The sequence below is a fragment of the Ascaphus truei genome, chromosome 15 (genome assembly GCF_040206685.1).
Source record: "Ascaphus truei isolate aAscTru1 chromosome 15, aAscTru1.hap1, whole genome shotgun sequence".
Taxonomy (NCBI): domain Eukaryota; kingdom Metazoa; phylum Chordata; class Amphibia; order Anura; family Ascaphidae; genus Ascaphus; species Ascaphus truei.
The window spans coordinates 53,216,741-53,241,972 of NC_134497.1; the positions used below are offsets into that span (position 1 = coordinate 53,216,741).

Consider the following 25,232-nt stretch of genomic DNA (forward strand, 5'->3'; position numbering starts at 1 on the left):
TGAGCTCCCGTAAGTAAACAAATAAGTACAGTTATCCCCTTGTCTCCAAACACCTCTATATTACATTAATGGAATTTATAAGGAAACATACATAAAATGTGATGAAATGGGAGTAATCATTTTCTAATACAATGCACATGAAAGCTCAAGAGTAGCTAAATGCATATACATGATACAGAAAGTACATATATGTTACATTTGTGTTTAAACCAATATGTTGGGTTTTGACTTCAAATAATTATAGGAAGATTGATGTAGGCACATCTTATGAGAGATGTCAGCAAATATACATACCATGATCAGTCATACTGGAGATATACCTATAATGCAAAGGAACAATATATAAATTGCAAACATTGACATGCCATCTTCAGTACCGTAAACAACACAGCAAAGTGTGTATTTGGTGTTGAATGTGCAACACCATGTATATTTAATCACATTCAAAATGTAAATGAGCCTGGTGTACACATCATATGGATGTACATGTTACACTGCACCAATAACATTTTATGTAAGCATACTAGAAGCATGAATGAGTATGGGCATAATATGTGTATTGTGTTAGCATAAGGAACAACACAATGCTAAAATATTAGTGCTTTGTTACCCCAGTTGTATTCACATACACACAACTAAAGTACAATTGAAGAGGGATTATATAACCTGTGCAACAATAACATACCGGTGCCACATCCCTTTGTGCACACAGCAGAGAAAAGAAAGGTGTGCAACCCATATTCATCTGTGTCCTACCAGAAGGGTATATAAAAAAACATTATTGTTAAGATAACATAATGTAACTATAAAAGTAGAACTTGGAACATATATGTTTTTACTTACAAGAAAAAAATGAATTGATGAGATTCTGGCGTGTCTGGCCACCACTGGCTGTTTGTTCATTTTCAGCAGCTACATGGGTGGGATGCTCGTCTACCAAAGGCTCAGCTAGGTCTGATTGTACATTGTGCCTGAGTGCAACATTGTGCAAAATGCAACAGGCAAGGATAATATCAGACACTTTTTGAGGCTTGTATAGAAGAGCCCCACCAGTTCTGTCCAGACACCTAAATCTGGTCTTGAGTAGGCCAAATGTCTTCTCTATAACAGATCTTGTAGATATATGGGCTGCATTGTACCTCTCCTCTGCTTCAGTTTGAGGGTTTAGCACCGGAGTCAAGAGCCACGGCCTAATTCCGTATCCTGAGTTACCTATAATGAATGGAGACCACATAAGCTGACATTAGTGATCAAATTGTACAATGCCAACATTCCTAAATAAAAATGTGTTTTGTGTTAGAACATGTAAATGTGTACTCACCCAGCAGCCAACCATGTTCAAAATGTCCCTCTTCGAACGCATGGAAGACTGAAGAGTTCCTCAGGATAGAGGAATCGTGACTGGAACCAGGGAATTTGGGTACCACATGCATTATCCTCATCGTCGCATCACATACCACCTGTACATTGAGTGAATGGTAGTGCTTACGATTGCGGTACACATGCTCACTCTGACTAGGTGCAATCAAAGCAACATGTGTGCAATCGATTGCACCCAGCACACATGGTATCCCTGCTATATTATAAAAGCCAGTCCTGACTTCCAGCCACTCTGTCGCCTCTGTAGGAAAATGAATATAATTCCTAGCGCGTCTATTGAGTGCATAGAGAAACTGGGTCAAGGCCCGCGAGAATGTAGATTGCGAGACCCCGCCCACTATGCCCACAGTTGTCTGGTATGACGCGGAAGCAAGATAATGTAATGAGCACAGCATTTTAACAAGCCCAGGGACTGCACGACCTCTGGCTGTGAAAAAATCTAAATCTCCCCTTATCTCCTGATAAAGAGCTAAGATTGCTGCTGAACTCAAACGATAGCGACTTACAATCTCCTCCTCACTCATCCCATCTAACAGGGTTCTCTCCCTGTACACACGTGGACGAGGCACAACTTGTCTCCTCTGTCTTCTCCTCTGATCTCCTGTCCCTCTACCTGTCCCTCGGCCTGTCCCTCTCCCTGTCCCTGTCGTATCCGCGTGACTGTCCCTGTCACTGTCCCTCGGTGTGTCCCTCCCTTGCCCTATATGATTCTCTTGATCATCAAGCATGTCATAGAAAAGAATGTTCCTCCGTCTCCTAAACAATCTCAACATTTTGAAATGAGTAGCTGTGAATGAGCAGGTAATGGGCGTCCTTTAAATAGGTATGTGATGATGTCAGGTGACATAGTAAAATGCAAGGTGTTACATTAACATAATAAAGTACTTCTGTGGCAAGCTGTGTGCAGTTGTTGTTATAAGTATTTGTTGTGTGTATTCTGCAGGGAATGATGATATTTGCCAATGATGTGACGTGAAGCTTTGTACAAAGATTGGTTGAAAATAAATAGTGTAATGTGCAATGCATGTAACACTTGTGAACGCAACAGTCAGTCATATAATTAGACAAAAAGGCTGAGATTGACGTGGGAAAAGTTTGGTGTAACATGTGTAATTAGGCATGTTATTGTCACATGTTGACAACAATGAATAGTCGTGTGCATATGCATGCATTTCTGTAAGGAGGATAGTTGCTATAGAATGAGTTTACAAGGTGTCCCAATGATGAATTACTGTACATGTGTGTATAAGTTAGGTTGAAGTGCTTGTAATGCTACGGTTACAATGTAAACATGCAATGTGATTGAGCGTCCAATAAGTGACGTCATGAAAATAGGGAGGACCCAAAACTATATGTAAACATGAGAATACAGATGTACATGAACGTTTAAAGATGCGTGACACATTACAAGCATTGTGTAATGTAAAGGAACATGAATATACGGTGTATGTGTGACATGTGTGACATGTGTAACATCATGTAAATAATTGTCGCTCAGTTCAGTAAAATGTGTGATATGATGTGAGGTTCTCCTTTAAGAGTTGAGTATAGTATTTTCCCTTGACACATCATCACATGATGAGTAATGTGACCCGCAAATGCTGACAACATGTAAAAGTAGAATGTTATGCAAATAATACACGTCAGCTGTGACACAATGCAGGGAATGCCCCCCACACTGTAATGCAAATGACGTTTGTATTGTGAGCAATGAAACGTAAACAGTACTATACTGTTATACGTCCCCGCTCCATTGACTCCATTGATGTACAGAAGATTTTTTTTTCCTAAGTGCCGTTCCGGCAGCCTTAGCGATCGTTCTCCCCTCCAAATTGCCAACTTTAGTTGGCGGGAGAAATTGGCCATAACATCTCAATTTCGTAGTGCCGATCAGCCCCGATAAGCTGATTTTTTTTGTTGAATCCAGCCGATTTAAAAAAGTGGCGATCAGTGGAGAAAACAGGCTTATCGGCAGCCGACTGGCCATAACAAAATAATCGGCTCCGAAACCTGGCGAAATCAAGCACTTATCGGCGCTTACTGAATCTCAAACCCAATTTTGGCTATAAAATGGCGATAATTCCCTTATCAACGCTTACTGCATGAGGCCCACAGTATATGGCTCGGCACCTCAAACCCACCTTAGCAAGCTTGACATCCTCTACAATTCAATTTGTCGTTTTGTTCTCCAATGCAACTATAACACACATCACTGCGAAATGCTCAAAGAACTAGATTGGTCATCACTAGAGTCTAGGCGCAAAGTTCACCTTTCCTGTCTTGCCTTTAAATTCTTTATGGGCAAGCTACCCAGCTATCTGAACAAGCTCCTCACCCTTACCACATGCAGAACTTATCATCTGAGATCAGACTCCAAAAGACTGTTAATGGTCCCAAGGCTCAACAAAGTATCCGGCCGTTCCTCCTTCTCTTACCGTGCACCCCAAAACTGGAACAACCTACCAGAGACTCTCACATCCACCACCAGTTTAAGTTCTTTCAAATCTAAGGCTGTCTCGCATTTTAATCTGTCTGTAACTGTTTCATTCGCCTATAATATATATTTTTTTAACTGTGCATGCAATGTCTTGTATATAATGTATACCCTGTTCATTTATGTAATTGTATTCGTAGCCATGTATTATTTGTCTTAACTCTGTGCCCAGGACATACTTGAAAATGAGAGGTAACTCTCAATGTATTACTTCCTGGTAAAATATTTTATAAATAAATAAATATAATAAATACATTTTGGGTCTGAAAATGGCAATGTAAAGAGGGGAATTTTTGCAGTGACTCACTAAATTCTCATAATCATTATTATTATCATTTATATTGTGCAGAATGGTACAATAGGTGGTATAGAGTACAGAGTTTACCATAATTCTTTGAATGCAATTCGCTCCTGAATATAAAGATAAGACTTCCTAGTTTATGGTACATTTGCTGTACATTGTACGGGGGCGGCATTTGTCACTTTTTTACTCACCATGACTTATTTTGTGTCTGGTTGTAACAAGAGAGGGGCACATTTTTTTGGGCGGGTTTGGATCCGCAGCGGATCGGCCAGTTCTTTTGGTCTGTGGATTTCGGCGGATAAATCTCAAAAAGGGCGACTCGCGTTTTTGTGGATTGTTTATTATTATTACCAATACACTTGGATTGAGCAATCCGTGGGCGGATTCTTTAGATTTTACCGCAGATTTTACACCACAAAACGGATTTATGGGTGGAAAATGCGAGAGAATTTGGGAAACGGATTTGGTGCGAATTCGCCCATTTTTAGTTGTAACCACTTCCAGCTTCACATTGCAAAGCCAATATAACCAACCTTACACTGAGACATAAAAGTTTTCAAAAGCTGTCTGTGAGTAGGGTTACTCGCTCTGCAATTCTTTAACCCAGGCTATGCTGAAAAGCTATGTTATGCAGCAGGCATAATCTTATAGGGTTCCATGTTAGAATGGACAAGAAGCAAAAAGTAACACACTGAGTGTTCATTTGCATATCATTACCCAGACTCCCTGGCTGCAGTGGAAACAGTGTAGCTAAAAGATAATGGGGAAAGGCAGGGTTGCAGACCTGTCTAAGACGTTAAAGTGCTGACAAGTGATACTTCTATTTGCCAGTTTACCGTAATATTTTTATTTTATCCTGAAAGGATTTAAAATTAGGATGGTTTAAAAGTGCACTCTGTTAAAAATATTGTTTTATTATTTGTTAGTTATAACTCATTTTACATGTTTTCGTTTTGCTAGTAACAAACACAAGAAACAATAAACATCATCATTTTCTTCGTTAATCTGCCTCTGCAATAGAAATGAATGGTCTCACTTGCGGTTTGATAAGGTATGCAGTGCCTCCCACCACAGCTACCACAGAACATGGGAGTAAATGTCTGGAGGCTGATACAGTCCTGAATCTCAAATCTGATTGGTTGTGAAGACAAGGTAGTTTGTTTACACTCATCTACTCCCTGGAAAAAAAAGGACACAGAAACAAAACACCATTATGAGTTGAACTGTATAATAATAATTATCTTTTTTTTTAATAGTGCCGACAATATACTGTCCATAGAATGTAATCTCTATGGTGCAGGGAATTAAACAATCTAAATTTGATCAAATTGACTTACTCAAGGTAACAAGGACAGATGACACAGAAAATTGAAATAGGCGTACCTTGTTTAAAGTCAGATTTTTAGCCTAAACAGCAATAATATTTTATCATAGCAATAAGGGAACCGTTATCTAGATATGGAAATTGCACCTCTTCATTCTCTATCTCATATCTTTTTGTCATGAAAACAGCATGTAAATATATTAGGGGCTATTTCTGAATGTAAAGATGTAGCATACTGCCTGCCAATGTATCCTACAGAATATTTGTAATGTGATATCAGAGGGAGCAATGTAGTCTGCTACATCTGCATAATTCTTATTTTAAACCAAAATACAGAAATGCCCAATGCTACTGTACATCTAATGTGAGAAAATACACAGTAAAATACTTCAATATTAGTATTCTCGTGAGTAGGAGTCATTTAGTTAAACCCTTTGGCCAAAGCGTTATAAGCCTCCTGCCACATCAAGGCGTGACCAGTAAGCAGGTCCTAACACTAACTGTGAAAATTTTCATTTAATAATTCTTATTTTAAGAAGTCTCACTATGGCCAGTATTTACGAAGCTATGACAGCAAAGAAGGGTGGGTTGCAGTGTCGGTTATTTCTTCCATGTAGTAATAAATGAGGGAGAGGGAGTAGGTGGTACAGTTTGAGGCCGTTTATTGGACCAACAAGTAGTTGAAATGTTACAAGCTTTCGAACCTTCATCGGGTATGTCAGAAATACAGAAGCACTAAGCTATGATCGAAAGTATTTCAGCTAGAGAATGTTAACTGTCATTGACTTGAATTGCAATTAACCTGGGACTGAGCTCTGATGCCCCTTATCAGACCTTTGTAAATCTCCCCCTAAGAGTTGAGTAGGTTAACTAGTATTGGTGCGATATATGGAGTCTCCTCTTTTTGGAGGGTTATATTGTACGTTTACAGTACCTATTTTCTTTAATTTACCTTTTTTGCATGTAAATTACAGCTGAAATTCAATTTTTTTCTACATTTATGCCCAAAAGCATAACTACGAAGAGTAATATAATAACAAACAAGTCAACTCTCGCTGATTTTCTGTGAGTCTTGGGATTTTTTAGCATCGATGCTCCCATAGATATAAAACAGCGCTGCACTGATTAAAATCACACATTTTCCAATAAAATCATGTACTTTTTTAGGATCCAATCCTCCAGACGTCACTGATATTAGCCCACGGAAGCTTATATCTCTATAATAAATTCCAAAGAATAAGCCATACTAATTGTTTTAAAATAGCAAAACGTGAAATCATCCTTTTTATTTCTATAGCAGGCTTTAGCACACCTCCCATGCAGTGCAAGATCTTTGCAACACTTTTCTGTTTGTGATCATTTGTTGCCAATATTCCCAGCAGTTTGAGCTGTAAACTGAAACAATAGATAATGGTACCTTAATAATATAAGGATACATTGTAGCTGCTGAGTTACATTGACTGAAGGATTGATTGAAACTGAATGGCGTTCATTGTGTTAGGCATACAGTCAGGATTTTTACAAATTTATAACAGGAGCACCAAACGATTGCCAGCTCAGGTATGAATGTAGAATTATACATTGTCTTATGCTTTACATATACAAATAAGAAAAACATAGAAAAAAGGGGAAAGTAGTATTGCTGCTTTGTGCTAGTGAAGGTATTTTATATAAAAGAAACAAGAATGCTGGAATCATTATAACGTTGAAGTGAACTGGGATCAGGTATAAGACAAATCATAGAAAAAATATACTGGATGCCATATTTAATAGCATGTTACTGTATGTATGTGATTAGTATGAAAAAAGTAAACGTAGCTTCATAACAAAATGTCTTTATATGGAAATGTTGTGGTCTTTATATAAATGTACATAATCCTTCTGCTGCCACAGGTCTGTAGGGGTGATATTAAACATGTCTTCTTTATTGGTATGCTAGTATATATCAGTATCTTGGTATGCAGTTTATTTTCTGTTTAAGCTGTGAATGGGATTTGCATGTAAACTATTTATATGGACTCTTCTGCTTCGAAGTCTACTTTTCCACATCAGTCATAATAGATCAAATTGAGTTACAAACCGTCCAAAATACCTTCCTTGTAAACTACTGTACAATGTGCTGCCAGTGTAACACCTTCATTGCCAAGAGGGATTGCAAGTCGAGGTAGGTGTAATAGTCCAAATCTGTTCCCTGGGTTGTTTAGACTAAATCCCCCCCTCCCCCCCAAAAATATAAAAATATAAAATAAAATAATCCACCTGCAGATTCATTCAAATTCAGCATTCAATATGTCCTGACGGATTCTTGAAAGAGGGGGATAGAGGGGAAAATGGCAGAGGGGAAAGAGAAGGGAGAGAGGGGAAATAGAGGCGAGAGAGAGCGGAGAAAGAGGAGAAAGGGGAGAGAGAGGGAGAAAGAGACTGATCCCTCTCCTTTTGAGACTGATCTGCTGACAAAAGGAACCGGCTGAGGTTGATCCAAATCTGCACATTTTGTTGCCCAAAGTTAATTTTTAAGTATTGCAATCTGCTTTACCACTGCACCAAAAAAAAACATTTCTTTGAAGTAGCTTTGCTGGTAAGATTGGGCCAAAAATACATTTCCACTGATACGTATTTCAGTTTGAACACTATAAGCATCAGCCCTATTGCAACTTCAAGTAAGTATTCTTTGTGTAGGTTTTTGACAACTGGCAATCCAGAGATTTCTGTTCATTACATCGTGAGTGCAGGGTGAAGTTCTAGAAGCCATTGGTGCTGAAGAAGGTCAGAATCACTGTAACTTGTTATACTGTATTTCTTAATGGACCCAGATAATGCTACGTTCATTTATTAGTGAACAAAGCGCTTTGGAAATCTCACACGTCCATTTATTGTGTGTACTCTGTCCTCTTTAAGTGTTGGGCCGGAAACATTTACTGAAGACAATTCATATGAAAAATAGGTATTTCATATCCTTAGTGGTAACAGGAACAACCAACTATTAACATCACCTCTTATGTTGAGAAGTGAGAGGTTTGTTATTGACTTTTATCTAAATATGGATACATCTGTGGATAATTAAAAGAACCCCTAGACACAACGTTGTTCTTGTAAGACTGTTCTCCAAAAGCGAGTTTAGTATTCTCAGGAGAAAAAGACTTGTCTTGTACATACAAAATATTAATGAATTACCATACAATATTTAAAAACTCAGTGAAATGTTCCAGAGGGTATATTTTAACCAGGTCACACATATTGTGGCATTGAAAACCTTAATTTAGTTTTTTTGTTGTGGTTTAAAAAATTTAAGAAAATAGGAACATTTTAAAGTAAAATTCACTTCATAAATACAAGTAATGGTTTAACACTCCATAATAGATATTTACCTGGACTAGGGAGAAATGCATGTTCCAATGATAGATCCAGATCAGATTTGTTTTTAAATGTGAATGCAGGACAATTGTAGGGCATTAGTTGTAGATGATGGTCTTCTCAAGAGATTCAACACTATATTTACTATGATGTACTTCTCCATTAGACCCATGCCGGAAAACACCTTAGAATTTCACTCAAGTGAATAAACCAGAAAAGACCATGTTTACTAAGCAGTGCTACTCCATAAGACACCGTCAGTGCCGGAAGACCAAATAAGTAGTGGAGTTGAGTAGTTGAGTTGAGCAACAATTACTTTTACCATCAACTTATTTTATCAACTTATTTTATTCGTGAAGAATATGCAAAGAATACGTGCAATGTTTTGGGATACCTGGGCCCTTTCTGATGCTTGAACATTACACTTTTTCTGTTCATTTCTTCAAGTTTAAAAACGATGATAAAACTAAACATTCCAAGGGATTCAAATGTCAACTACTGTTAGGATCGGTGGTAGGTCTCGCCCCCGTGTTGACACGGGCAACACACTGCAGGCTTCTAACATGCGCCCTGCTGCCAGACTCAGGGACTCCTCCAGCCTCTGGCTTAGACCCTACCCCCGTAGACGCAGCGCCACCCGACAAAGGAGTAACTCCAGGCTCCGTGGCAAACACAGCACACGAGGGGCTAATCCCCACTGAGTCCTATCTCCTTCACCTGCGGTCAACTCTGTCCCCATCTACCATTGGCCGGCTGCTTCCCAGTAGGCAGTACTGCCTAAACCTGCAGACAGCCCATTGACCTGTACTCCCTTGTATACTCAGCCAGCTCTCAGGCAAATTGGCTGAGCATAAGACTTCATTGCGTACGAAGTGCTTACTGCAATCCTTGCCTCCTTGCCTTGAACCTTGCATCTGCTGTTCCTATTTTGTTCCTTGTCTGACCTTGGCTTGCACCTGGACCCCGGCCATCTCCACTCCTGACCACGACAAGTATTTACGACGATCCACACCTCTCCAACCCATGGCCACGGCAAATACCTTCAAAGATCCACACCTCTACGACCCCTGACTACGGCTAGCACCTACTATGATCCGTATCTCTCCAATCCCGACCCGGCTAATGACTACCAATCTGCACTCCAGATGCTAGAGAAAGAAGAACACCCTGGAGAATAATTATTACTGATGACATTTGGAAGTGCTATGGTTTCACAAGTTTTCCACAGAATAAGCAGTGTAGTACGTTAAAACAAATATCATTTAATTAAAAAAATACTAAAATAAGCAAAATTAGATATCTCTTCTATTGGGAGTCCATCACATATAGAACCCTATAATTTGATTAAGATTAATCAAACCCGCACAGTTACATATATAATACTGAGATAAAACAAAAACAAATATGTCCAAATGTTGGACTCAATCTAAGAGAATATAAACCCCTCTGTATTACAGAAATGATTGTTTCAGCAATATGTCCAAGGTTGGATTTCAATCTGTTGTGGCTGGACGGCCTCGTGGCGGGGTCAGTAAGATGCTAGACACAATGGAAAATGTTAAACTATAGTGGTTTATTAGCCACAACCAAAATAAAGTACGGTGCACTGTCCCTTTAAGAAACTACTTTCTAGAAATTAAAGCCTAGTCCCGTTAGGGAAACTAACTCACTTCTTGAGCCCTTACTAACAGGGCAGCCAGCTAATCTGGTTATGCCCAAAACATATGCTACACAAAGGATAACCAATAAGTATAATAATAAAGTCTTATCTGTGTTGCAGCTCCAACAGCAAACAGGAACACGGTTCCGGGGAGCAGGCTGTGTCCAGCTCGCAGCAATCTGTATCTTTATCCTGGGTTGGGGTCCCAGCTGGTCCCAGCAGCAAAGCTCCTCGCAGGACTGGGGGACCAGAGCAACAGCTAGGGCTTGTGTGAGCAACTTCCTGCTTTATAAAGCACTTGTTTCACTGATGAGTTCAGCCCCTATTTAATCAGTCTTCAGCTGTGCTTTCTGTCTGAGGAGATTAACACTCTGTGTACTGGCTGCAGCGTCTTTCCATTCACTGTTCCAGCCTACTGAGTCAGTGACTCTGTCACATATCCCTCCCCCCAGCAAAACATTGTCCTGTGGAGCGGCCCATGCACCATTCCCGTGCACCAGCATCTTTGTCGAAAATGTCTGACGTCGGCCCTTCCCTCCCCCTTTTTTTTTTTTTGCCTTCCAATTTAGGCATTTTCTTTTTGGGGTAATTACCAGGCCATCTGGGCCTGAGCAGGAATAAATGGTGAAACAAAGCGCACAAGCAAAAAAGGAGCAGGAAGGACCCAAAATCAAAAATAGAATAAAAGGGCACTTTAATGTGACAAACGACCCATCCAACACGTTTTGAACATCACAGCGTTCTTTTTCAAAAAAAGAAACGCTGTGACGTTCGAAAACGCGTTGGATGGGTCGTTTGTCACATTAAAGTGCCCTTTTATTCTATTTTTGATTTTGGGTCCTTCCTGCTCCTTTTTTGCTTGTGCCATTTGTTTCACCATTTATTCCTACTTACTACTATATTGGAAGCTGCACAGCCTGCCTACCACTCCTAGGATTTTGGAGTATTGCTTATCATTCAGAGGAACCTGCCAATGAGACTGATTGTAGGTGGGCTTGTACCATCTACCACCTGTCTTCAGGAGGATGTACTAATACTATTACTCATTCCTTATACCTTGGATGTAGTGGTTTTGGCTTTCATTCCTGGCATTGGAGCGCTTTAGCCTATTTTTTACATCTGGGCCTGAGGACTGGTACCTCACTATCTCCTTGTGTTGTGCCAGTTTAAAGTTGATGCTCTGCTTTTGTTGTGTCTCTTCTTGCAAAGGTTCCTGAGCATCCTGCTGTCTATTAGCTCTCTCTGCCAGGACTCTATGCCACGTTATGACCTTGATCTACAAATCCTGAAGATGCATCGTTCTCTTGTGCTCAGAGTCTCCCCTACCCTGTAGAAGAGCCTTGACCTCGGTCAGCTCATTGCATACACTCACCAGTGACTGTTTGGCCTTCTCCTGTGATGACAGCAACTCTGTTTTAGTGGTGATGGCTTTTGGACCTTTCTCTCTCAGCGTACCTTCAGTGTTGGGTTCCACAATATTTATCCTTAGTACTTCAACTTGGTCTGGATTCTTATTAACCTGAAGTGCACCCCATGGCACCTCTTTTTTACCATCAGTAGACTCATAGGCTTGGGCCTTTCTGTCTTAACTCTTTAACTTACTCTGTTGAGAGAGTCGCTTGACAATCTGTACGGTCTTTCGCCTCTTACGATCACGGGCACTGTAGTATGATTGGATTCTTACTGTGCTACTGCATCGCCACTTGGGCTTCGCCTTCCGTGCCTTGTGGAAATTAGACTGTAGTACTACAACGGTATCATGGTCATGCTTCCTGGTGTGTCTCCCTTGCTTTATCTCTACCACCACCCTTTCCTTGGTCTGCTTCAGTGACCCAAATGTCTATCTTGGGGTTGTAAGCTTTTCCCCCAGCTTCATCTGAGCAACCTCCTGCTTGGCAGCGATAGAGTCCAACGTAGCATCCCGCTTAGTCTTCAGAGCCTCAAGCTCCTTGCCTAGGTCACACTTTTGTTTCTCCGCCATCTTGCGGCCAGCACGCTCAGACTCCAGGTCCTTCCTCAGGTCTTGAAGCTGTCCTTCTGCCTTTCTTCTTTCACACAGTGCATCTGCTAGTTCAGCTTCTTTAGAGTTGAGTCGCGATTCTACATCTCCTAGCAGAATCAGAGCAAGGCTTAACTCTGTCTCTGTTTCTTTATTCTGGCCATGCAGCTGCTGGTGCTCCTCCTGGACCTTGTCCAGCTCCAGCTGTAGCCGGGCCCCCTCATTGGCCATCTGGACCAGCTGATTGTGGATATAGGCCATCTCTGTTTCATTGTTCAATGACAGGCAGGCCACCTGACGGACGGACACCTCCTCCCTCTTGGCGCGCTGCATCTCGTGCTCAGCCATCTGCATCTGAAACTCTTCAATCTGATGCTGCCAGTCCCCTCTCAGGGCCTTCACCTCTTCCTGGTGCTTACTGTGGGTTTGCATCAGCGCCTCCTTCATCTTTTGGAGCTCTGCAGTGCTTTTTGCTAGGATCGCTGCTGCTTCTGTTTTCCAGGCGTCTTTCTCCTTGGTATACTGACTCATTGGGATGGCGCTGCCTCTCTGCTTCTCCAGCTCTTGCTTCAGTCTTTGGACCTTCTCATGTTCCCTCTCACACAGAGTCACCTGGCTTCTAAGCTCCACCTCCAGTGATGCTCTTGTGGTGCTCAACATGACCTTCAGCTGCTCCAGGGTGAGGCATTCTTTTTCCAGCATTTTCTTTGCATTCTTCAGTGTAGCCTGTACTTCTAATTTTTCTTGCGCCAATTGCGTCTTCACTTTCTGTGCTTTGAATAATTTGCACCAACGTATACCTCTATTTTACTTTATCCCTAAGATCCATAAGGATCTTACACACCCTCCCGGTCGTCCTATTATTTCTGGAATACAATCACTCACGTCCAATTTATCTCAATTCATAGATTATTATTTACAGCCACTAGTAGCTAAGTTAGATTCACATTTAAAGGACACTACACAAGTCTTGCAAATCTTGCGTGAGATTGATTGGAGGTCTAGTTATGTATGGGTAACAGGTGATGTCACATCCCTGTATACAATAATAGACCATCAACTGGGATGTGAGGCCATCCGAAGGGAGTTCGAGGAAGATAACACCTTATCCTCTGCCCTTAAGGCCTTCTTGATGGATGGGATTAGATTCATATTACAGTAACCCACAATTATTTTTGTTATAATTTACAGTATTATTTGCAGATATGTAGTACCGCTATGGGCACGAGGTTTGCCCCAAGTTATAGTCATAAAACCAATTCAGATCCAATTACAGCAAAGGAATTGAAAGACACAAAAATCGAATTAAATATGCTATTGACTTCCCGAGCAGATAACTCCTTATGTTGGTCTAAGAGAAAGTTTTATGAAAAAGCTAACAGGCCGGATACGATGCTAGCTCGAGCACTAAAAGATAGGCAATCTAAGTTTAACATCCAAGCTATACGCTTAAAATCAGGTATTCCCACGGCCAACCCTAAAAAAATAGTAGAAGAATTTGGTTCATTCTATGGTTCCCTATATGACGGAAAGAAAGTGGCAAACAATAAAAATACGGGCAGAGCACTGAGAGATTTCTTGGCCAGCTCAAAACTGGAGAGATTGACAGAGCGTGACAGAGAAGCTATGGGCGCTGACTTCACATTGGAAGAAGTGTCGCAAGCCATCAAGGAACTGAAACCATCAAAAGCACCAGGTCCTGAGGGCTTTTCGTGGCTGTACTACAAGAAGTTCTCTGAATCACTTGCCCCACGGTTGCTCTATATGTTTAATGCTATTTTAGCAGGAGCCCCTATTCCCGAGGATATGCTACGGGCGTCTATATCACTAATACATAAACCTGTCAAGGATCCGCTCAATTGTAAAAGCTATAGACCAATTTCTCTAATCAATACCGATATAAAAATATATGCCAAACTTCTGGCCAATAGGTTGAGTCTAATCCTACCCAGACTAATACATCCAGATCAAGTTGGGTTTGTTAAGGGGAGGCAGGCAGCGGATAACACCCGACGATTCATTGATCTGTTAGAATTGGCAAACAAAAATAACATAAAAAGCATGTTATTAAGTCTGGATGCGGAAAAAGCTTTTGATAGGATAGACTGGCCATATCTACGAGAGACGCTCGCGGCATTTGGCTTCGGAAATCGGGTGAGTGGAGCGATTATGTCGCTGTACTCAGGCCCATCTGCCAGAGTCATACATCAGGGCTTCCCCTCAGACCCTTTCCAAATCCAAAGTGGCACGAGACAGGGGTGCCCCTTATCTCCCCTCCTGTTTGCCCTATGTATTGAACCCCTGGCGGCACGTATCCGAGAAAATCCGGATATCTCAGGGTTAAACGCATACTCCCAATCACACAAAGCGGCCCTGTATGCAGATGATATCCTATTAATCATATCAAAACCCCTCACATCGGAGCCCAGATTTTAAAGAGCCCTTCATCATCCAGACGGATGCCTCAGAGGTAGGACTGGGAGCAGTGCTGTCTCAGCAATTTGATGGTGTTGAACACCCCATACTGTTCATCAGCCGGAAGCTGTTCCCAAGGGAAGTGAGGTATTCCGTTATTGAGAAGGAGTGCCTCGATGTAAAATGGGCAATTGAGGCCTTGAGACATTATGTCGCCAGAGTACACTTCACCCTGGTCACTGACAATGCGCCCTTGAAGTGGTTAAACACCATGAAGGACACAAATCCAAGGTTGACCAGGTGGTATATGGCCCTCCAACCCTTCTCTTTTGATATTCAGCATAGACCTGGAAAAGACCATGGAAATGCTGAATTTTGTCAAGAGAAGGAGTGGAGGGTCGGGCTTCAGCCGTGTGGGACACTAGCCACACACAAACAGGGGAGGTATGTGACAGGGTGAAGTCAACCCCTATCAGTTATGCCTGGGAAACATATGTCTGAGTGCTTCATCCAGCACTCATAAGGGTTAACTCAAGTGGAAGCTAGCTAATCAGGATGTAAGCTGACACCTGAGAGCCAGCAACGTAGATAAGGATCTTGTTACCAGCAGTAGCTGTCTGTCTGAGATGAGAGCACATGGATAGATGTGCTGCTAGCCAGAAGGATACAGCACACTACTTACTGCAGCCAAAGTAAGATTTCTTTCATTTGTTTGCATGACTGCTTAAAAAGACTCTTACGGTTTGGGTATGGTTTAGCCAGCCAGCCTGCTAGCTAGGACTGCTGTGTTAGTCAGTTTTCTCCCAATGTGGAGCAGGATTTATTTGCTTAAAGGGACAGTGTACCCGCATGTTATGTTGCTGGGGAGAAATAAAGCCACTGAACGTTTTCATTTATCCTGAAACTACACGTGTGGACTGTTCCCTGACCTCGGCTACAGGCCGTCCTGCCACACTCATACTCTTGTATAGCTGGGAGTATACACCTCTGTACCTCGGCGTTCGCTTCTCGCTCCCTATTCAATTGTGCCTGCAAGAAATCATAATCACAGTGGGCAGTTTGGAGTGCAGAAATTAAGTCCTCTTTTTCCTGGACCAAGGATTCAGCTTCCCTTTGCTCCTCCTTTGCTCCTCCTTTTCCTTTGCCACCATTCCTGTGACAAATCTGCCCATCACTCCAGTCTGCAGCACATCTCGGTGCCTTGCTGACGCCTGTTGTCCTGTTTCATGACAGGCCCAGCATACTGAATCCTTTAGAAAGTCACCTTGTTTCCTTCTAGCCGGCATGGCTCCGAACTCCTGGTCACCGACTCCAAGGTTATCGGGTCCTGCGCTCTGGATACTGGTCATTTTTGAAGCTTTCATCTGCAGGTACGTCTCTCTTCTCGGGGCCACATATGCGTCATCATCACAATTTTGTATGGTTATGTACATTGCAAAATTGACATTTGACGGCGGCCATTTTAAAACCCCGTTTTTTTTTCACACCCGACGAGGCAGACTTTGCACAACACATGTAAGTTGAACGTGCTTTACAGTCTTTGAACCTTTTGGGTTCTTCTTAGGGCAACTTCTTTGCCAAAATCCATTTTCTTTCTTTTATACCAGACAGGGCAAATTTTACACACAGCACTTGCTAGCTGCAAATTCACTCACTTCAGCAAAAGGCATTAGCTTTACACAGCAATCCTTTCATACCCGACAGGGCAAACTTTACACTCAGCACTTGCTAGCTGTAAATTCAATGCTTCAGCAAAATAACGCTTTTTTTTTTCCACTTGAGTTCAGTGTCTCAACACATCTTCATCTACCGACCCCCAGAGGCGTAGCATCCTACTTCTGACACCACCTGTGGCAGGAAGGCCTCGCGGCGGGGTCAGTAAGACGCTAGACACGATGGGAAACGTTAAACTATAGTGGTTTATTAGCCACAACCAAAATAAAGTACGGGTGCACTGTCCCTTTAAGAAACTACTTTCTAGAAATTAAAGCCTAGTCCCGTTAGGGAAACTAACTCACTTCTTGAGCCCTTACTAATAGGACAGCCAACTAATCTGGTTATGCCCAAAACATGTGCTACACAAAGGATAACCAATAAGTATAATAATAAAGTCTTATCTGTGTTGCAGCTCCAACAGCAAACAGGAACACGGTTCCGGGGAGCAGGCTGTGTCCAGCTCGCAGCAATCTGTATCTTTATCCTGAGTTGGGGTCCCAGCTGGTCCCAGCAGCAAAGCTCCTCGCAGGACTGGGGGACCAGAGCAACAGCTAGGGCTTCCCAGCCGGGAGAAGTCTCTCACCCTAACGTGGAAAAACAAGCTCACCTTGTGTGAGCAACTTCCTGCTTTATAAAGCACTTGTTTCACTGATGAGTTCAGCCCCTGTTTAATCAGTCTTCAGCTGTGCTTTCTGTCTGAGGAGATTAACACTCTGTGTACTGGCTGCAGCGTCTCTCCATTCACTGTTCCAGCGTACTGAGTCAGTCACTCTGTCATACTGTGTAAATGTTTAATACACAGTGAGTCTCTCTTTGTGTATGAGATCCTTTTGTTTGGGGAAATGTGAGTTGAAAGCTGTGTAGATTTAACACCAGATATAATTGCGTTCTGGTAACCTGGAGTTTTTTTGTAGAGTGTCTTCTTAAAGATGTTTATATATTCATTTGAAGATGTTGGAGTAACTTACCAAGAAAATGTATATTGACTGTAGTGTAAAGAGTATTTCTCAACTGATACATATGGTGATTAATTTGTTGGAGATATGCTGTATATAGGATGATTTTAAAGGTACTTGTGACGGTAACAATTTATACACAGACTTTTACTCACGGACTTCCACTAGCAGTGACACAGTTCTCCACCGCCACTTCTTGTCTGAATTTTGCTTTGAAACTGCTCTCTGTGTCTGCAGATGTATTGCGGCTGCAGAGGCCAAGCTTTTCTGTGTTAGTTGCCTCTTCTTTGGCTATGTACCTTTGCCATGAGTTCCCACAGCTGGTTCACTCCTCAAACTTTGTATTTCCTCACTCCAACTTCAGTTGGACTTCACATCCACCGAAAACCCAGGTTTCACAACAATTTCCACTTCAATCCGCCGCGCATCTCTCATGGGGTACAGTAAACAGATGGGATGTTTGCTCCTTGGCGCCAAACACAGATAGAGGTGTTTATGCAAATGATGCAGTACGGGTGCTCACAGGTTAGAGGTGTTCCACCATACGCGTTTCACCAATTGTCATGTAGGGTGGAACACCTGTAACCTGTGAGCACCCGTACTACATCATATGCTTACACATATCTATCTGTGTTTGGCACTGTAAGAGACGTGTGCAGAGGTATGCAATGGAGACCTTTTAAAGTGAAACTAAAATTAGGCTTTATTGCGCCTGTCCCTTTAACACTGCGAAAGCATTCAAAATAAGCAAAAAAAAAAACCTGCTCCACTTTGGAGAATATCTACACATGTAGTCCAGCGCTCTCTAACTGGATGGTCAGCTCGGAAAGTCACAATAAGGATTCTTGTGCTCGCAACCAGTGGTTGCAGAGAGGTTATCCTGCCGTGTGTTCGTGTGTCCGGATAGTATTGCATCCACACTGAGCCCCTGCTGCCACTTCTTGCGGTTAGTTTCGTTCTCCTCAATTGGGTTTGTTTTTTCAAGGAGTTATTAGGCATCCTCAGTGGATGTATTTTTAACTCATCTAGTTGTTTACTTCACTGAAGTTATGTTTTGGTTTAGCATTTATAGGGTGTGATTTACCATACATATGTGTATTTTTGTGTGTTTTTGTTTTGTACATTTTATTTATTGATTATTGTCTTTTGGTCACTGACCTTTATTACATTTTGTGATACACCTTTAACTAATCTGTGGTGTGTTTGTGTGTGTTTGTTTGGTCAGCTAAGCTAATTACCAGCCCCAAATATATATACATTTATGCAGATATATAACAGTCCCAAAAGAAAGTCTTATCTGTCTCTTGTAGCTGTAGGGGAAGCCTCTCTACTCTCCTGGATCAGCACATTTGATGTAGTCAATGTTGTTGCAGTCCATAGAGCACTGCAGTGGCACATACCCAACATACCAGGGGGAGAAGCTGTCATGGCTTTAAATCAGTTGTGTTTGAGAAGGGGGTGGGGCTTTCATGCTTTTTCACCTGCTGGAGACCAGAGTTGCAATAACGTTGGCTACATCTGTAGCTTCCAGTTTTGTAGGTTTAGGTTGTATCAGACAAAGCCCCTAAAGATACAGTAATCTATCCATCAAGGGGCCACTCATAGTTTGATGTACCAACTTTTACTCACTAATGTGACTAAAGAGTATGGGGGTCACAAATAGCCTTTGAATGGCCAGTCTTAATACCAAACTGAATAGCAGACACTCTACAGACCTCATTGATATATTGTAGATATTGTCTTACCAAACAGTTTTTAATAGACCAAATCAATGATTTTTTCCTACATGGTTGCAGACTCAACAATAATCCTCATGCATGGATATTAACACATCTGCCAATACCATTGTCGTTATACTTACTATACTTGTAATGACCGGAATGTGTCTGCAGGGCCTCACCATACACAGGCGACTCTGAGTCTCAAGTCTACAATATTGATTCTTGTTAGACACTCTCATGGAAATCCCCATGCCACAACTTGTGGAACAAGCGCTCCATTCTGTATTCCACTCTGTGCATATGAATGGTACGACGCGGGATGAGGTTTCTGGTACTCTTGGTCCTGCAGTAAAACATCCAAAAAATAAGTTATGTGTGTGAAGTAAGCAGAATTCCTAATTTTGTGTGTAATTTGATATATTCCGAAGCAGCCATTCAAGCCATTTTTGTCCAAAACTCTCTATTGAAGTCAATATGGAAATGGTCCCAACGGACACTTTGGCAGACATGGAATAAGGCCTTTTATGTTTATTGTTGTAATTCTTCTTTGCTACATTTTTCATTGCAAAGCAAGTCATACTGTACCATCTTTATTTTGCTCCACCATATCAAAATACTGTTACAGAACTTACCATACGTTTACAAATGTGTCAAAGTATCTATACCAATACCTATACCATACTGTACCATTAATTTTCCTAGTTTTAAGTAATTGTTGCTATTTACATAAGTGTGAATATTGTACTTGACTCTTTACCTCTATCAGACAGCAACCTGATATTGTTATTCACCGTATTCTTTAAGAATTATCTATGCAAAGAAATCTACTTTGCATGCACTTAGTTACATATTGTTGTGCATAAAGTATCTGCATACTGTATGTAATTCTTCTTTGTAAACATCTCATGCAAGTTGAATAGGTTAAGGATTTTGCAGAGATATTGTAATGCCTGTATGCCCGCAGACCTGGCCAGTCCCCAGTACTGAGGTGGGTAAGGGTATAACACGCACCCACAGCAGTGAGGGTGTGCCCAGAGTGTGGTAAGATGCATTGCCGGGCCTGGTGAGAAATGGTTAACGAGATACTTGCTGCGGCCGGGGTACCAGAAGTCCGAGGGTTAATATCCAAGAGCCGTGGGTCAGGGGCAGGAGATAGCAGCGTAGTGAGGTCCAAAGCCGAGTCCAGGGGTAGCGAGGTAAACGTAGTCAAACAAGAGCCGGGATCAAATCCAAAGGTATCCAGCAGGGACAGGAACAAGAGCTGTAACAGAGAACAGAGCTTTGCATAGACAACTGCACAACAGGAGTCACAGAAGAACTATGCAGAGCAAGGAAGGAGAGGGCAGATGGGGTTATAAATGCTGGAGGACCAATGGTAGAAAGGGGGGGAACGGAGGCCTGTCTGAGTAGGCCCAGGTATAGGTCTAGGTGGGCAGGGAGGGAGTCAGATAGGTGAGTAGTGGAAATCGCCTACAGCCGATGGGGTGCGGAGCCAGCGGCACGGGAGGACGGCCGAGAGGATCGGGTGCGCGCTCACTCTGTAAGATTGCCGTGCTCGCGACCCGGCTGCGTGTGAAGGGATTTGGTGTGCGCCGCAGAGGAGCGGCATGGCGCCCGAGAAGAAGAGGTAAGGAGCCGACGGGGAAGGGGACCAGAACTGGCAGGCGTACTGGTAGCAGAGGTGACGGGGACACGCTGAGAGGCACGTGTCCCCCGATCCCTTACAGATATAAAGAATAAAGCATGTTGAATGGGGGTGATATAGTACTTTACTAATAAGTCAATTTATTTTGTACAGCTAAACATTTGGTTTGAAGTAATAATACAATAACATTACATCTGTGTTTGATAGATAATTTTTATAACAAATATACTGATATTTTAATATCAAGCCACTTAAGAAGCTTATGCAGTCTTTCCATACAATATTCTCACAACCCAGGGGGAGCATATAGGAGAAAAACAACAGAAAAACAATCTAAATGCAGACAGTTATGTTCAATGTGGAAAAATGTGGTGAATATCTTGGCTCTTCCACATTGAACATAACTGTCTGCACTTAGATTGTTTTTCTGTTGTTTTTCTCCTATATGCTCCCCCTGGGTTGTGAGAATATATATCGATCATCTGGGACCAGTGAAGACAGTCCCTACCAGAGGGTCTGAGAAGGGAGTTAAGACCTTTATTAATCTCTTCATTTTTTGCACTATTCTAGTCACTGAAAGTCACTTAATATTTAGTGTCTTAATATTTTCACTTTATTATGAGTGATCACTAGTATTGTTTTTAGCGCCTGTGTTTGCACCATCACTCTGTCACGTCTTTCCATACAATCACATGAACCTTTCAATAATGTTACTAAAAGGTCACCGACAGGAGGGGAGAGCTCTGTGACAAATCCTAGAAGTTTGTCTGGGTCCATTCCTCTGGTTTATCCGGGTCCCTCCTTCTGCCAGGCTCACCCTTGTGCACTGCATAGAAAGAATGCCCCTTCGACTTCTCCGGGGGCTAGGTCAAGACTTCAGCTGTCAGCAGCCTTTTGGGTAATTGCATCTTTGTGACTATTTAACACCTACCATCACTTTTTGTTTCATGAAATGTGTTCTAAATCATTTTGTATATACTGTATAGGGCAGTGTTTCTCCACCAGAGTGTCATGGTACTGTGGTGTGCCGCGATCCACTACCAAGGGGACTGGGGATATTCTGTACACTTTGTGTGTGGTGGTGGTGGAGGAGTTTGTGCATGTGTGTGAGGAGAGAAAACATATAGCACCTGTGACTCTCTCATTTCAGAGTTTGGAGGGGAGTAACGCCACCTTTAGGTATTGTAATGTGTTGCTCACCACAAACCAGACGTGACAGCGAGGCTGAGGTAGGGAATTGTATAAACACCAACCGACAACCGCGAGGAAGCGCCTAGAGTGTAGAATGGTCTTGCAAGCCGGGTCAGGAGTATAGAAGGTAGAGTAGTCGTTATACTTGCTGGATCTGGATTGGAGAGTAGCAGATCATTGGGGTACTTTGCCAAGGTCAGGATTGGAGAGTAGAGAGCAGACGTTGAGGATAGGCCAAGGTCAGGAATAGAGAGTTCAGAATGGTTATACGTAAGCCGGGTCAGGAGAGGAGAGATGTGGAGTCCAGATACGAAGCAGGGGTCAGGCAGCAGCAGGAACAAGGCAAGAAGCAGCAAGGTACAAGGCAGGATTGCAGCAAGGCACAAGGCAGGATTGCAGCAAGGCACAGCGTCACATAAGGTTATGCTCATCGATGTGTGTCCGGGCTGAGCAGGTATATAAAGGAGCTTCCCTCCAATGGGAAGTGGGGCGGAAAAAGAAGGGACGAAGGGATAGGCTGCTGGGTTGTGCAGGTGCACCCTATTGTGCAGCCCGATCAGGTCTGGGGGTAGAGTTTCGTCCCGTACGCGTCACCAATGTCAGGAGGTGGTGACCCTATAGCGCGCCACTCGCAAACCGCGCATACCCATCACGTGAATGGAAACGGAGCCTGGAGGTGGGTCCAGGAGGAGCCTGTCCCGCGGGCGTCATTGACGTCAGGATGTGGCCACCTGATCACTCGCCACTCGCCACTCGCGCACATGTCAGTCTTTGGAGCAGTGGCAGAGACTGGGGGCGGATCCGGAGAGGCGGGTTGATCGCGCGCCAAGCGCGTGTGCAGTGGAACCGCCGTGGGATCGCAACTCCCGAGCACCAGATGTGACATGATGAGGAGGTGAGTTCCGGCCATCAGGATGGCGAATCATCACAGTACCCCCTGCCCCCTCTAGGAGCGACCTCCGGGTGACTCCAAGTCGGTTTATCAGGAAATGTGAGATGGAAGAGGCGAACCAGCCTGTTAGCTCAGGATCTATGATCTTTCTTCTGGACCAAAACCCTTCCAGTGTACCAGATAAAGTAGGGAGCCTCTAGAGAACTTGGAGTCCAGAATGGATTGTATCTCGTACTTGGGTTGGCCTTGCACCATATGAGAAGGAGTAGGAGATACTGGAACCGAATGTACATTCTGGACAACTGGTTTGAGCAAAGACACATGAAATACGGATGGAATCCTCATTGAAGAAGGCAGCGAGAGTCAGTATGCGACCGGATTGATCCTTTCTGTGATAGGAAACGGACTGAGAAATCTGGGTGCGAATTTCATGGAAGGAACCTTCAGCCTGATATTACTGGATCCAGAGAAAAATGGAGAATGACCTCCAATATTCCAATGCTAAGCAATCACGTAGAGGTATATAGGCAAATGTGTAGCCACTGTCCAGGTGCAACAAGGGAAGTGGTCTCAATGCAGTTTTATCATAATGATGAGAAGGTGATACAGTAAGGGGTGGCTAATAGGGAGAATATATTAAATAAAAAGAAGATGTACTGGATATACACTCTCAGCACTCTCCATCTCCTTGGAATCAATTCAGATTGGGAATTGAAACATTTTCTATATGATTGAGGGAATGGAGGGTGCTGAATTTGTATTATCACATCATACATCCTATATATATTGGTATATATATACCTTTTTTCAATTAGATATATAATTTAATTTAATTTATGTTATGTGTTATTATAAAAATATGTATTTTTTATTTTCTCAGTTATTATTATTAGTTCATATTCATGATATATTTCTTTTTAGTATGTATTTTCTTCAATAGATACTTTCATTATTTTGCTTCCATGACTATTTGTTTACTTATTTATTTATCTATAGCGCTTGACATCATATTCTTTGTTTTTCATTTTTTGTTGTTTATTCTGTATTTTTTATATGGATGTATTTACATATGGTTGACTTTTTCTGTGCAGACTAGTCAGTGTTAATATGTCACCAATTGCATATGCTTCTAATGTGATCATTGTTACCTGCTGAGTCTGTTTTAGAGCTGTCCAATCAGATCTTGGTTGCCTCTATATAGACGTGTCTGCTATCAGAAAACATGTACTCTTTGATAAAGTCACGTGTCGGGATGAAACGCGTCAGAGTGATTTGATCCATGATGTCCAGACTTTTTTTGTAATAAAATTTATTTTTTAATCTATCAAGCTTGTGTCGGTCGGTACAAGGGAGTAGTGACCATTCATTTTTTTCTGTGGAAAATAGCTGAAGCGCTCAGATGCAGGTATAATATCAAAAATAGGGTCTTTTGTCACATTAAAGTGCCCTTTTAATCATTTTTTGTTTTGGGTCCTTCCTGCTCCGTTTGTGCTGGTGCGCTTTTGGTCTCCTTTTTCCCTCCATTTATTTTTTCTACCTGATATTTCTGGATGACAGCCAGACCTTTTCGCCGATTTTAAATTCCTGAGCAGGTCTGCGGTGGCAATCTGCCTGGGTCTTCTGCCTATTGATGGCTGTCCTGATGTTTACCTTGATCTTTTTCCAGAGATTTGTCAGTTCTTTGATCCTGTCGTCTGCCGCTGAGACCCCCGATGAGGAAGAAGAGAGAGGAAGAGTAGACGGATGGAACCCGTAGTTGATGAAAAACGGGGACTCAAGGGTTTATCTGCTCCGTGCATTGTTATGGGCAAACTCTGCCCAGAGTAAAAGCCCGGACCAGTCATCCTGGGAGTTGGACACAAAACATTGTATGTATTGTTCTAGGTATATATATCAGAGAGAAAGAATCCCTAAATGATGCACCCTACTCTACTAATTCAAAATAATAAATTTTAATTCATAATATACCTGAACACATAAATTCATTAAAACCTAGAAAATGTGCAGTGAAAAGCCTATTAAAGAGGCTTCTCTGTTGTCCAAATGGCATGGTAAACCATAAAAAGCCAAGTATGGTGGGTGAATCTCGCAGTTAATTGCAGAGTGTGGAGTTGCACCCAAGCGTTAGCACAGTGTATGTAGTCCTTCAGAGATAACTCCTATAGGGCTATGAGCTAGAGA

The 25,232-nt window shown here is 42.2% G+C and overlaps 2 protein-coding genes across 2 annotated transcripts in view; one reads left to right on the top strand and one right to left on the bottom strand.

Annotated features, from left to right (window-relative positions):
- LOC142466387 (uncharacterized) overlaps positions 1 to 4,264 on the top strand; it is a 10,615-nt gene extending 6,351 nt beyond the window's left edge. Inside the window, exon 3 of the mRNA XM_075571245.1 lies at positions 4,224 to 4,264. Within this exon, the coding sequence (XP_075427360.1) occupies positions 4,224 to 4,264 (41 nt within the window). The remainder of the gene's footprint in view (positions 1 to 4,223) is intronic.
- Positions 4,265 to 5,080: 816 nt separating this feature from the next.
- Positions 5,081 to 25,232, bottom strand: part of LOC142467004 (CCN family member 5-like) — a 43,052-nt gene continuing 22,900 nt past the window's right edge. Inside the window, exons 4-5 of the mRNA XM_075572635.1 lie at positions 19,464 to 19,666; positions 5,081 to 5,356 (exon numbers count right to left, since the gene is read on the bottom strand). Coding sequence (XP_075428750.1) covers positions 5,135 to 5,356; positions 19,464 to 19,666 — 425 coding nt within the window. The 3' untranslated portion in view covers positions 5,081 to 5,134. The remainder of the gene's footprint in view (positions 5,357 to 19,463; positions 19,667 to 25,232) is intronic.